Source organism: Amblyomma mixtum, chromosome 6, assembly GCF_055824585.1.
Source record: "Amblyomma mixtum isolate Tamu chromosome 6, ASM5582458v1, whole genome shotgun sequence".
In the NCBI taxonomy this organism is placed as follows: Eukaryota; Metazoa; Arthropoda; class Arachnida; order Ixodida; family Ixodidae; genus Amblyomma; species Amblyomma mixtum.
In genome coordinates, this window is record NC_143017.1 from 106,043,448 (window position 1) to 106,056,624 (window position 13,177).

The following is a 13,177-nucleotide window of genomic DNA, read 5'->3' on the forward strand; positions in this document are numbered from 1 at the left end:
TCTTTTCAAACACTTGTTAAAGGTACCTAAAATGGCCCACGCCACTCTCGCTATGGTGCAGTTCCACAAGGGAACATGAAGCGAGCTTGATTCTCTTGTGCATAGCGGAGAGAAAATAGGGCAGTTTTTGAAAGTGAAGCTGATAACACTCCGCTTTCATGAGGCCGATGACTTGAAGATTTACTTCCTGGCTTCTTTATGGTTAGTTCGTGGTAGCTGTACCCAGGTATTTGTGTGTCCGCCGTGTGATTACTGTTTCAGTTCAACTGCGCCATGTATCTGACATTTTGCCGCCCTCTCTTATGCAGGAGTGGGATGACGACCTGGCGAAGCTGGCCCAGGCGCATGCCAACCAATGCCAGTTTGAACATGACTGCGCTGCTTGCCGGTCACTAGGTAGGTGGGCCTACGACATGCAGTCGTGAGCTGTATGACAGGAAACAAAGTTTTTGCGCAAAATTTCTATTTTTCTGGGTTTTCTACCTTGGATTTTAGAATGACTTTTGGTATTATTTGCCATTTGGAAAACTAGTAGAAAATAAAGAAAATTCTTGTTGTACATCATCATGGAGTAATGAATAAATGCATGCTTATACTTTTTTCGCTTTCATATTGCTCATGACAGTGCTTTATCTGATCACTGCATGCGAGAAAGCGTTCCACTTGATTCTGTCTGCGGTCTAGTCAACGCTACCTGGCTAAGATACAGTAAAAAGTAGAGTTCATCTAGTTCGCAGACTTGAGCTAAGATAAATGCAAAAACGTTCAAACACTGTTATTTGTTAGAGCAAGCATTTCAATCCGACTCTCCTCTTTATGGTACAAATAAGCTTGTCTCAATGCGAGGTTGAACCGGTACTGCGGAGATTAGCGACTGGAGTAAACTTGGCAGCACGATTTCTCCTAACTCTTAGTGCGCGAAACTACTTTCCAGCAGTAGACCATTGCGTATGACGTTCCCTCTTGGCTCTTGTTTTATTCACGCACATTCTTGCTGTTATACTCCGCGACCGATGCCTCGGTGGTGCAGGTTGAGGAAATTTATTAGCCTCGGTTAACAAAAGAAAAAACTGCATCCAGTGAAGTATGCTGTAAGTACTACTGTGCACAGTAAAACGTGAGCATAATACTTCAAAAACAATCTCAAAATCAATCAGTGCACATGTTGATGAAGCTTGCTCTAAGACAGGCCTTTAGTGAAAGACTGTGACATAACCAATACGGATTATGTTTAGCCTCTCCTCCACCGTGACCCTCTTGGCTGTTCGCAGGGTAGTATGCCCTGCGCGTTTCATTTTTGACTGATGGCGTACTGAGCGTTTAACGTTGATATAGCATAGTTTTCACGATCATTGAAATAATGAAAGGAGGAAAGTAAACAGTCCGCGAAAGATGCAATGGTACTCGTCGAGGAAAAAAAAATGAACAGTAGGGTTGGAGAAATGTGATTTTCGCCAGCTGGTCACAGCTGTGGGGCAGCATTGCCCTTGTTGCCCACAATGACTCCCTTCATACTGGAGGTTGTTGCAAGGCTGTTCTGTGGCTCTACCTATAGCCTTCGTACAAGATTAGAATAGTGGCTAACATTCCTGCCTACACGGAAAGGCGTCATGCTGATACCTCCTTTTCCCATTGACAGAGAAGTTTCCAGACGTCGGCCAGAACCTGTGCCTCGACCGCACCACGAGGCACAATCCACAGCCGGACTGGGAGAGCTGCGTGCGCCGTTGGTACGACGAGGTGTCTCTGTTCTCCAACGCTTCGCGGTCCCCGTTTGAGTTCGACCTGCCCACCGGACATTTCACGCAGGTACGATGACCTCGCGTGAGCACGTACCATTGCGAGTGGTGGTGCTTGCGGCTGAAAAGTAGGTCAGCAGCAGCGGCATATGCGACGTGTACATTTTCGGACTCTAAAGATTGACTCTTTCTGAACACAGGCGGCAGTTGTACTCGGTATCCTTAGCAAGAAATGAGGGCACACGCTTTGTTCTAGTGGAGCCAGCCCTGCGGGCATCCGCTCGGGGGTGCTGTGCACAGCACGCCATTGAAGGCGTTGAGGAAAAGAAACTCGGGAGAGAGCGTGGCGTCACGAGGCTAGCTTTCGCAGGCCAAGTGCTCATGAAGTCTTTCCCTCCTTCGATCTCAGGGCCGGTTCCTAATGTTTCGATGTCGGTATGCTTTAGTGCGCACGTCTGCATGACCTATCCGATGCATTCACGTGACGTCACGTGCGCCATTTTGTGATGGAGCGCGCAGCTTCAGCAGTGGAAACAACAGGTGGCGATAAGCCGATTATATACGCTCGCATCCTTTTGCCGTCCAACATGCACACAAAAAGGCCCTCACTGTGACGTCGTTGCGTACTCCCTAAGCGCGGGCGCCTGCAGGGCGAGCTACAAGCCGCTCTATTTCAGTTTCTCCGTGCTGATCCACGCATGCGCACGTGCGCAGCGGTGATATCACCGCACGCCGTCACGTGGTGTGATCCTGCGGGGAACTGAATCTCTCATTTAAAATTTTACTACTATGCTTAAAAGTTACCGCCGGCCTACTGAGTTCTAGTGCGCTAGCACTTAGTGGCCGTTCCTCACATTTATCCGTGGTGCGTTTGTCTGTTTGTCTAAAGCCAGTTTTGTGGCAGGCGACAGCTCAGTTAATCGTGAGAGGCTGCTTGGGAAGAGCGACCTGAATCACAACCGAAGTCCCACCGATGGCAGCACCTGCATAGAAGGGCAGTGGCGCATCGGTTGACCATTGCGCCAAGAGATCTATGCTTGGAGAAGATGACCAATATTCTGCATATATGGACACTAACCCGTTATCGCTATCCGAACAACTGCCATCCGCGAACACTGGATTTGAACACAGGAACCGAAGTGAAAAGCTAACTGCTAGCGCACCTAATTCGCGTTTGGCCTGACTATGCAAACCGACCAACATTTTTCTTTTCAGATGCTTGGGATTAAGCTAGTTAGAACATATCATATGCAAGGCGTGCACTGCTTAGATTGAAATGGACAGAGTTGCGCTTAACCGTTGGCGTTATCTTTAACCCAATCTTTGTCAATCTAAGCATCGCACTTCTTGCATATTTCTTTCCCCTACATGATTAAAGAGGATATACGCGCTATGTGGTGTATTAGCGGCTAATAGTGAGTTAGACGAAGCGCATCCACAACAGTTTCTAGGTCTAGCGCACTGTTGGTGCAAGGCAGCCCTGATTATTTTGTTTCTTTCGTACGTGGCCGCGCGGGGATCCTATAGCCGTACGGCGAGAAATACTATTCTCTCCTCATATAAGCAAAAACTAACATTTAAAGTGCTGCTCTTGCCCACACAAACCTCTTGTCCACACACTCTGCTTTCGAAACTTCTTGTTTATAGCGCTGTTCTGCTCATCGATGCGGCTGCTGATAACTGCACGAGTGTAGAAGTTTAAATATTCATGCTGTGATCTAACTAGTGCGACTGTGCGTTCAGAAACATTTTTTTTCTCTTTAGCTAAGAATTCGTTTTCGAGTTTATCCTCACGATTATTTCATTAGCAGCAGCAGTAGCCCAGATGGTCTCATCTGGCGCTCACTAAAATACCTTTTTCAGCTTGCTTGCTCAAGAAGGCATTACGGTCCCACTATTGTGTACTGCTAATAAGTGCATATTGCTGGCCTTTCATGCCCACTTCCAAGTAGATATATACTTAAGAAATTAAATCTAACGAAGCATGCTGAGCAGTGTATTAGCGTTGCTGAAGTTGAGACAGAAACGAGGACTCCCGCATATCGACAAATTCCCTCAACATTTACAATATATCAGATGGGCATATTTTAGTCATTTATTTGTGTACTTTATTGTGGTTCTCGAAGGCTAAAACTTTAATGCTGTCGTTTTCTTGTCTATTCAAACTTTTGTTTGGAACGGGGCAATTGCAATTTCAATAATTTGCGGCCCCTGTTTCTTTACTTTTTTTTTCATGAAAGGGTATGGCCCAGTTAGGGTGCCGGACTATACGTAAGGTCCTTCAGAAAGAAAAGTGACAACAGAAAATAACAGTTGAAGGAGACAATCTGCATACAGCAGCCTGATAGGACAACCAAAGATTTAATTTGCTGGAGACCGTGGTCCCCTGGATGGCGACATTGATCATTTCGCTGGGGCCTTTGCAGATGGTATGGGCGACCACATGGAAGATAGGCTGTGGCTACACACGCTACCCGTCTACAGAGCCACCATTCACGTACGACCTGCTCTACACCTGCGACTACGGACCCGGGTGAGCAGGGCGCATCGCTGCATAGTATATAATGCGCTCGCCAGCAGTGCATGCCAGGCGTCATCGGTGTTACGCACCCCCCCCCCCCCCCCCCCCCCCCCCCCCACCCAATCTATTATTTTGGTTTTAGCTTACTTTTCAGTGCGTAGTAAGAACCCAAAACGAGTTCTTTCAGCACTAACAATGGTCACGCAACAATGTGAGATGCGGGACCCTTTCCTGAGTTTGTAAGCGATTCCTCCGTTCTATGTGGTAGGAAAAAGGGTCTTCCTTAATAAAGTGACCGAATGTGACGAGCGGGAGTGTGTGGGCAATACGCAAATTTGTTCCGTAATTAGATCTCGATACGAGAAAATTGTCGGGCGTTATGAGGTTTGGATGTATTAGGGCAAAATAAATGCGAGAAGAACACTATGGACAGTAGTAATAATCTGGCTCCCAAGTCATACGGTAAGACAGCACGGTTCAAGAGCACGACGTGTAAAGCACTCAGATATCGTAACTACTTCTTGCAGCTTGGGCAGATACAGATGACTTTCCACTGTAGGGGCAAAAGCAGTTTTTAGACTTCTTAGCTTTCGAACACCATTACATGGACGGCTAATGCTACATGGCGCAGAAATAGTGCAGCCATTTTTATTGGGAAACGACTGAACAACGCTAAAAGACGGGAATGAAGAGAACGCAGACACATACGCTGTGTCTGTGTTCCAACCTACCAGCCCGACTAAGTCGTCCTCTTCAATTCTTATGGGCTATGTAACAGCAGCTGTGTGCAGGTCGTGTGCTTAAGTAGTAGAAACCACAAAGCAGAGCACATTTGATGCAATAGCGATATTGGCTTCCCAAGAGCGTAGCTACATCTAAAGCGAGGGAAATGAATAGCTTGGGAAGCATAGCTTTACCGAAGGACCGGATTTCGGCCTCTGCGATTGCTTACGAGCATCATTTTTGTTAACAACAATGAGCCCATTAGCGGACAGCGCTAATCTCCTGACGAAGGGCAGGCAGGGAAGACGTAAACGCCATAGCTTTGACGCACAGGTGTTCCGCTCCGGACAAGTAGTGTGTGTAGGCTGCGCGACCGTATGCAGCAGGCTCAACTCGAAGGGAAAGGAAGGAAGGGAAAGAAGAAATGGAAATAAGAAGCTCAGCAGTAGCGAAGCGTTGGTCTTCTGCGTAGCAACCTTTTAACCCCTCTCCCACCCCGTAACTGTTATCTTTTATTTCTTAAGACAGAATATAGTCTTGGGTGGTCTATGGGCAGCCTTTACGAGCAAGTCACAATGCCCGGCCCTTCGTGCCTAGGAAATAGAAGAACTCTCCCTGGAACTTCAATAAATGTTGGAGGTTGATACCGTCGTTTACACTGCTAACCTCAGCTGAAACTACTTCCGAGAATGACAAGCCTAGTTACACACTGCCATATATCATGAAGAACGAACTCAATGTGCGTGTCTCGGTAAATTGTAAGCGTTCGGCTTCGTCCGTTCAACTTGCTGGGGGCCATGCGGGCTGTGAAAAACTAGACTGCCGTACTGTCAGTGATCATAATCAGCCTAATTATGTACACTGCAATGAAAATGTCTCCCTGTTCTCTGCCATTTGGGGCCACCTTAACCTCACAAACTTCCTAATCTCATCCGCGCACCTTACCCTCGGCCTCCCCCTGCTGCGCTTGCCCTCTTTTGGAATCTAACCCAAGGGATCATCGGTTATCTTTCCTCCGCAATACATGCCCGGCCTATACCTATTGCTTCCTCCTGATTTCATCCAGGATGTAACTCGCGCTTGCTCCCTGACCGACTCTGCTCTCTACCTTTCTCTTAACGTCGCACCTATGAATTTCCTTTCTATGGCTAACTGCACTGCACTTTTCGTTAGCCTCCAGCTTTATGTGGCATAGGTAACTGGCGTTCTTATGCAAGAAGCGGTGGAGAAATACTACTCCAGTCCCCCTTACTGGTCGTCTTACGGGAGGAACCTGGGGATTGAGTTGCTGATGAAAATTTCTCCATTGCCATCATGTTAGACAGCATATATTACTGACTTTTCATGGCTTAGAACCTTGCCGAAGGAGAGTGCTGATATGGGCGTGCTGGAGTACGCCCCTGTTGTACTCTAGGACCTCGCACTGTAGGCATTGTAAGCACTGAAATATACTTGTGTAGAAAAAAGTTGCTCTACCATTCTGACCGAAAACGATGCGAGCGACAAGCTGATGCCAACACTTTCTTCTCGTACTGATGCAAAAGAGAAGACTGGCGCCGAGGCTTTTATCAAAGTATCCATGGACATAAGCGACGCACTGTTTATGTGTGCGCCGTGCATGTATATCGTGTGAATATTTCGTACTTCATGCTCAAGGGGGTCGTGCACTACTGCGGCTATCGTAGCCCACGCGCTATTTGGGTGCGTTCATTTCCCCATACTTCCATACCATGTCAGACATAGTTAATCAGAGGTAGGACATGCCATTTATAAATTACTTGACAAGTCACCTTTTTTCCATCACCTGCTTTCCGCTCTGCTTTACTGTTAGCAAATGATTTTCTTCTAGTATCTGCTTTCCGCTTACAATTCAATAATTTGGATCTCTCGGTAATGCCTCAGCTTTCCAGATTTCCGTTCATGCCAGTTTTTTTTTTAATGTTTTGACTGCTCATGCTTGCAGAGGCAACATCGTAGGAGGCGAGATGTACGAGGAAGGTGATGCGTGCTCCAACTGCCCCGAGGGAACTTGCTGCGGAAGTTCTTGCGATGAGCAAAGCATTGACACACGCTTCAAAGGACTGTGCAGTGAGTTTTGCCAGAACTTTTCGGCCGTTAATGAAGCTCGCAGCTGATTAGTTAGCGAAGTGCTATGCTCAGTTTGATAGGGGGTTTAGCATTCAGCTACCTTGCAGATCAGCTCAGTGCGCGGTCCCCACTGCCGAACAATTTGAAATAAATCAATGAGATTATCTGGCCCAGTTGTTCAGGCGGAGCATTTAACTGTCCATGTCCACCTTAATCCAGCACAAGAACCAAGCTTTCAGAGCGTAGCTGTCAGTGACTTATTCCAGCCATGGACGGCGTCACTGGCGTAGCGCATCACGTGAACACTTGCCGATAACGTCACTCATAAAACGCTTCTGATCGGTTCTCAGACTCAAGACTCCTTCACGTCAGATGCCTCTGATTATTTCTCAGAATTTGTGACGCTATCACCAAGGGTATATAAGACGGCATTGAGAGTTCCTCCTCCATGCTACTCTTAAGTGATTTCAACGCCGATATCCGAGAGCCCAAGAACTTTGTCACTGATCTCACAATAAGTATTACCAACGTAAACCTGACGACGCCGGAAAATGCAGTCACTATCACCAACAACGGTCGTATTTCCCTCACAAAAGATGCGCAGGAATAACTTATTATCGAGTATTGTAGGCGTTCTGTGATTTTGTTTTTCTTTGTTGGCTCGTCAACATGATCTTGCCCTATGCAAGGCCGACTGTGTTTACGGTCCTTTATCTAAACAGTATAGGCCCAGTTGTAGGGATGCCATGTTGAGAGCTCAAGTATAGTCACCACTGCTTCGGCATACTATACGTCTTCCTTTTACTTGATGACAAATGGCGAGTGATGTTACATCACTATGGCTGGCACAAAAGAAAAATATCGCAGACCATCAAGTGATACTTGTTTTGTGCTGTCTACTGAACTCTGCTGACACTGATAGCGAAGTTAAGCCAAATGTAAATGTTTGTCGTTCTATACATGAAGTTGATGAGCAGTCGTAGCTTTCTTCCAAAGCCATTGTAGTTGCTCAGTGTTTCCCTCCCGTTAATGATTTGTTGCAGGAAAAGAACGCACAACACAATAACAAAAAGAAGTCTTTTACTTTACCACTACTTCTGTGCATGTGCAGAGCCGACGACACCTGACGGCCCCATGGCTCGAGTAAACAAGAAGCAGCTCATTTGGGCGTGCCTTTTCAACAACGAGACGGCCGAGTCCTGCGAGACTGTCTCCCATCCTGCAGACGCTTTCACCTCGAAGAAGCTCTTCGGTGGTACGTTTTTGAGATGGACTGTATTTTACGTTTTGTACTCCCTTCCGCGATCCATGCCTTTTGAAAAACTTATCATGTCGGTGAATCTTGGATAGTCAGGTTCCTGTGGAAACTGCGCGGCAATTCCCACATCTATGCCCCACTTTTGCTTTGTTTTTCGGGGCGCCTCTCTGCCACCGTTATGAAATCTTGCCAGCTTGATGTCTTAGTCGTTGATCAGTACTATTAACGAGCACCGTTTATTGACTGAAATGACTAACCCATCACTTCCCCGTTGCTTCACTACGTCTGCCGGAATCTGCACAGCAAAGCGAAGGTTCCAGAGTGTCCTGCATGGGAGAAACATTCACTTATTTTAATTCTAAGGCTACTCAGAAGCAAATTACATCTACATTTTCGGTGCAAAGCAGTCTGTGCGCGCTGCAGGTAGCGTCTCACTGCAAGTTTAACTGCAGCACATGATTTGCAAAGCTTGAAATACCATGCACGTGCGTATAGTCAAATGATGACACATACGAGGGGGTACCCAAAAGAAACCGGACTAAATTTTTTGCTCGGCAACGCTTCTGTGGTACCGCGTTTTGCCACTAGGAGCGCATAGAACGAACATTCCAGAGTCAGTAAGCCGAGTGCCGTCGTTGAAGGAGGTCAGACTAGTTTAGGCAGAGTTTTAGAGTGACGACTGTTTTGTGTGAACGTCGTTTTTGCAATGGCTGATTTTCGTGAACAGCGTGCGCCGGTGAAATTACGATTTTTGCTCGGAAAAAGTTGCATGGAAACTCTTGAAATATTAAGAAAGACGTACAAGGACGATGCTATGGGGACAACTCAAGTCTTACTGAATCGAATCCTGAATCAAAGCAACAATCATGCCAATGGAAAACTTCAAATTCACCTCGCCTCAAGAAAGCTCGTCAGGTGAAACCAAACCTCAAAACAATGCTGATTTGTTTTTTCGACGTAAGAGGAGTCGTCCATTGAGAATTTGTTCCGCAGGGTCAGACAGTTAGCCAGGCTTTCTACTTGGATGTTTTGAAAAGATTGGGCAACAGTGTGCGGTGGAAGCGGCCAGATTTGTGGCGGTCGGGTGACTGGTTTTTCCATCATGGCAATGCCCCTGCTCACACCGCCCTGTCTCTACGACAATTTTGGACCAAAAATGGCATGACCCTATTCCTCAACCCTCATACTCTCCCGACCTTGCCCCGTGCTACTTTCTTTGTTTCCTAGAATGAAAAAATAGGTGAATGGAAAGCGTTTCGCTGATGTTGCTGAGGTGAAGAAAAAAACGACGGAGGCACTGTGAAGCATCACAAAAGATGAATTTAAACAATGTTTTGAAAAATGGAATGAAATATTCGACAAGCGTATCATTGCAAGTGGGGAATACTTTGAAGGAGATTGAAGGTCTGTGCTTAAAATGTGAAGAAATAAGTTCAAACAAAAATAAGTCCGGTTTCTTTTGGGTACCCCCTCGTATGACGAAGAACCAATGATAAACCAATGAAGTATAAGTGATGTGCCTTTCGATGCTCACAGTTTTACGCACGCTTCGTCAGGTCGTATATAGTGATCTCTAGTACACGTTAAAGAGACACTGAGTGCTGACTGAAGTAGGCCCGTAACGAAAGACTCAATTCATGAGCGAAATAGATCTGCCGTCGTCACCGGCCGATTGCTCAAGTAAACCACGTGCGTCGACCACATTCCAGTTTTGTATCGCAAAGCTACATACGCGGGTCAGAGCAGAGTTTCGCGTGAGTGTGCGCCGCCTGTTATGCGCATGCGCGAGAGCCGCGTGACGTCACGAGAGGCTCAAGTGCGTCGCCTCCTCCCCACAGCCGGTGCGCGCTCCTCGCCGCCGCTAATGAGAGTCGAGGCGCTGCCAAACGGCGCAGAAGACTGGAAAATTTAAATTCTTCTGATCCCGAGGTTGTCCAAGCATAACCGTCGCTTTACGCTACGTATATCCAGACATAACAGAGCCAAGCCACTGCCATTTTTTTTTTGTGTGGATCCCAGAGGCTAGCTGCACCGGCGTTTATTTAAAAATGGCAGCAACCAGTCGTTTTGGTGTGGGCGTCACGATTTCGAATGAAGCTGGCAGAAAATTTTTTTATGATGACCCATAAGAGTTCTTTTTTTTTTTGGTGACGTACGTTAACATGACCACAAAGAACCAGGCCTGTTTTTTTCTGAGAACAATAACTGCGTGGAGTTGCCTTCAGCGTCCCTTTAATTTAGTCTCGCGAGATACTTGCTGCGCCATCGCCAAACAGGCTTTAGTCGGTTAACAGCTATTTTTTTAACGCACGTGTTAAATGGACTGCATGATTCTTTATGTTCCTTTTGCAGCAAGCGCACGTTGAAACACTTGCTTGCGGTACATTGCGAGAAGCTGCAACTTATTGAGAGCATAGGAGCTTGAGGGCACTTCTCTCGACCGAAATAAGTGCTCTGTTTCGCCGCGGTGATCCCTTACGCTCAGAGTGCGCTCACTGCTCCCTGTATGCGCAGCGGGCTACCTGGAGACCGTGGTTGAAGGCGGAAAGCGAGCCGAGCTCACCTTCCAGCGGGTCATCAAGAGCCCGCAGTCGCCGTTCTGCATCAACATCGAGTACGCCAAGGGCCCAAGCATGGCGGGAAACCCCGCCGACGGCTTGCTGAGACTACTGCTCACGTCACCCGCACTGCCGCTGTTCCAGATCGACGCCGAAATCGGCGGCGACTACGTGGGATTCCAGAAGTACTCTTTTTCGCTGGACTTCCGCATACCCGTCCAGGTAGGTGGAGCAATTGCGGACAGGGCACTGTAACGCTAATTCCGCCTGTACATTAACACCACCACCCCCGCTATGTCTGCTGCAAGCGTTCTGGCGCGACCAGCGCTAAACAACATACCAAACACTGATTCCTAGCCGTCACTATTCGTCTTAAGTCACTTGAGTTCGAGACATTTAGGCACCACAAGCGCCAGGATGGAGAACCAGGCATAGCTTCCGCCAAGCTTTCACGTTAATCTAGCAGAACTTTTTGCTGGGCTAGTTGGTCCATTCTGACATTGGTGAAAACAGCGCGAAAGAAGCCCGAAGGCGAAACGAGGAAGTGACAGGAAAGAGCGCTCTTTCCTGTCACTTCCTCGTTTCGCCTTCGGGCTTCTTCTTTCGCGCTGTTTTCACCAATTTCACGTTAAGGTTGGGATAGGTGGGTTAGTCTTCGGCCAGATTTCTGCCATGCTACAATGTATAATAATGCTGCGGGCACTTCGGTGTTATTGCTATTCATCTGTTTGTCATTCTGACGCAAAGAGTGGTGTCAGATATAGGCTACGGCAGGATGTGCGGTTATGACTTCGAATTTTGATGCGCTCCTTGATGACTGCCAAACAAAATGCATGAATGGCACTCCAGTTCCATGGTTAAGTCAAACTGTTGAATATGATAAATCTTTCGGAGTGTACTAAAGAAATAGTACACCGCAAGCTACTTACTAACGCTGTCTGACCCTTAAAAAAAAACTGCAGTTGTGAAGAGTTCCACACTAAAAGATCAAAACGCGCAGAATCTGCTAATTCTGTGGTTGTCTGAAAAAGGTTCGCGGTTCGAAGAATTATGAACGCCACTTTCAACCTATTGTAAGGGTGTGTCAGTGCTTGAATAGAGGCCTCTAAGAAACGTTTTACTGGGCCCCTAGCCGGTACAGAGCATGTTTGTGTAGAAGCTGTCAAGGGAGCAGCATCTGCGTCCAAAAACATGGAACCTATTGTTAGGACCCACATTCCATACTACGACCATACGCAGTGGACTGAACACAGAATATTCCATTATATTCGCCATATTTGAGTTAAAGGAACAGGCAGTAAACCGCGTGCTAGACCATGATGCAGTGTGTACACTTCCCCTCAGTCACGAAGCTACGCAGTCACTCATAGGCTGCTGCGGCTGTTTGTGCTTGATGAATGGCAGTGACAGTGACGTGTGGCGTCGTCAGTGCCGCCACCAGCCAGCGTTGATCGCTCGTCTCGTCGTTACCAGAGTTAGCCGTCGGAAGCAGCAATATCTTGGAAGGATGGTACGGAATTCAGCTTGTTGAAATGACTGTCTTGGCGTGATGACTGCGGTGCCAGGTTACGTCGCGTTTGTGCAGCGCTCTTAAGGGAGGAGCAGCAGCTGTGAAGGACGCATGCTCCCGGTTTGTTGGAACGTCTTAAAGGAGCTGAGGAATATTTTTGTGCCTGGCGGTTTGTACAGGTCGTGAAGCTCTGGTCTAAACGCACTAAGTGACGCATTTGTGTCAGCAACAGGCTTGGTCACGATGAGCAAGATGAAACAGGGGATTCTTGAGGTTTTTGGAATTTCAGGCAGGCACGGAATGCTAGTATTTGGAAGGGAAGTCTTTGTAGCTTGGTGGGAATATACGTAATAACAATTAGCGATAATTGCGTGCTGCGTCAAAACATTACTATGACGCCTATAGGCGCGAGATGTTTGCTTCTTCAGTCGCCCGCTGTAAGTGGCACATGCGGACCGAGTTCTTTTTTGGAGGCATTAGCCTCCTGCCATCGTTGATTCAGCAAGGAATGGCGCTCGGAGGCGTGGTATTAATGTATACCACGTGCGAAGAGGTGGTACTACGAGCAAGATTTTGTATAACGCGCCGCTTTCGCAATTGCACATTTCGCCAGAATGCGCCCTGCGTTCGATAGAGTGAAACTGGTACCTCAATTCAGGGTTAACTTAGGATGCACTCTGTGAGCCCTATTTCATGTGGAGACACGTTTAATGCATAGGCACATAATTTACATGGTTGGTTTTAAATACGATTAGAAAAAAGCGAATGTCTTGATGACAC

At 47.2% G+C, this 13,177-nt stretch overlaps 1 protein-coding gene across 1 annotated transcript in view; it reads left to right on the forward strand.

Moving 5' to 3' along the window:
• LOC149339919 (cysteine-rich venom protein AnHyalC-like) overlaps nt 1-13,177 on the forward strand; it is a 35,753-nt gene that overhangs the window by 21,084 nt on the left and 1,492 nt on the right. The window contains exons 3-8 of the mRNA XM_089548632.1: nt 309-396; nt 1,640-1,809; nt 4,166-4,272; nt 6,947-7,071; nt 8,183-8,326; nt 10,844-11,109. Coding sequence (XP_089404758.1) covers nt 309-396; nt 1,640-1,809; nt 4,166-4,272; nt 6,947-7,071; nt 8,183-8,326; nt 10,844-11,109 — 900 coding nt within the window. The remainder of the gene's footprint in view (nt 1-308; nt 397-1,639; nt 1,810-4,165; nt 4,273-6,946; nt 7,072-8,182; nt 8,327-10,843; nt 11,110-13,177) is intronic.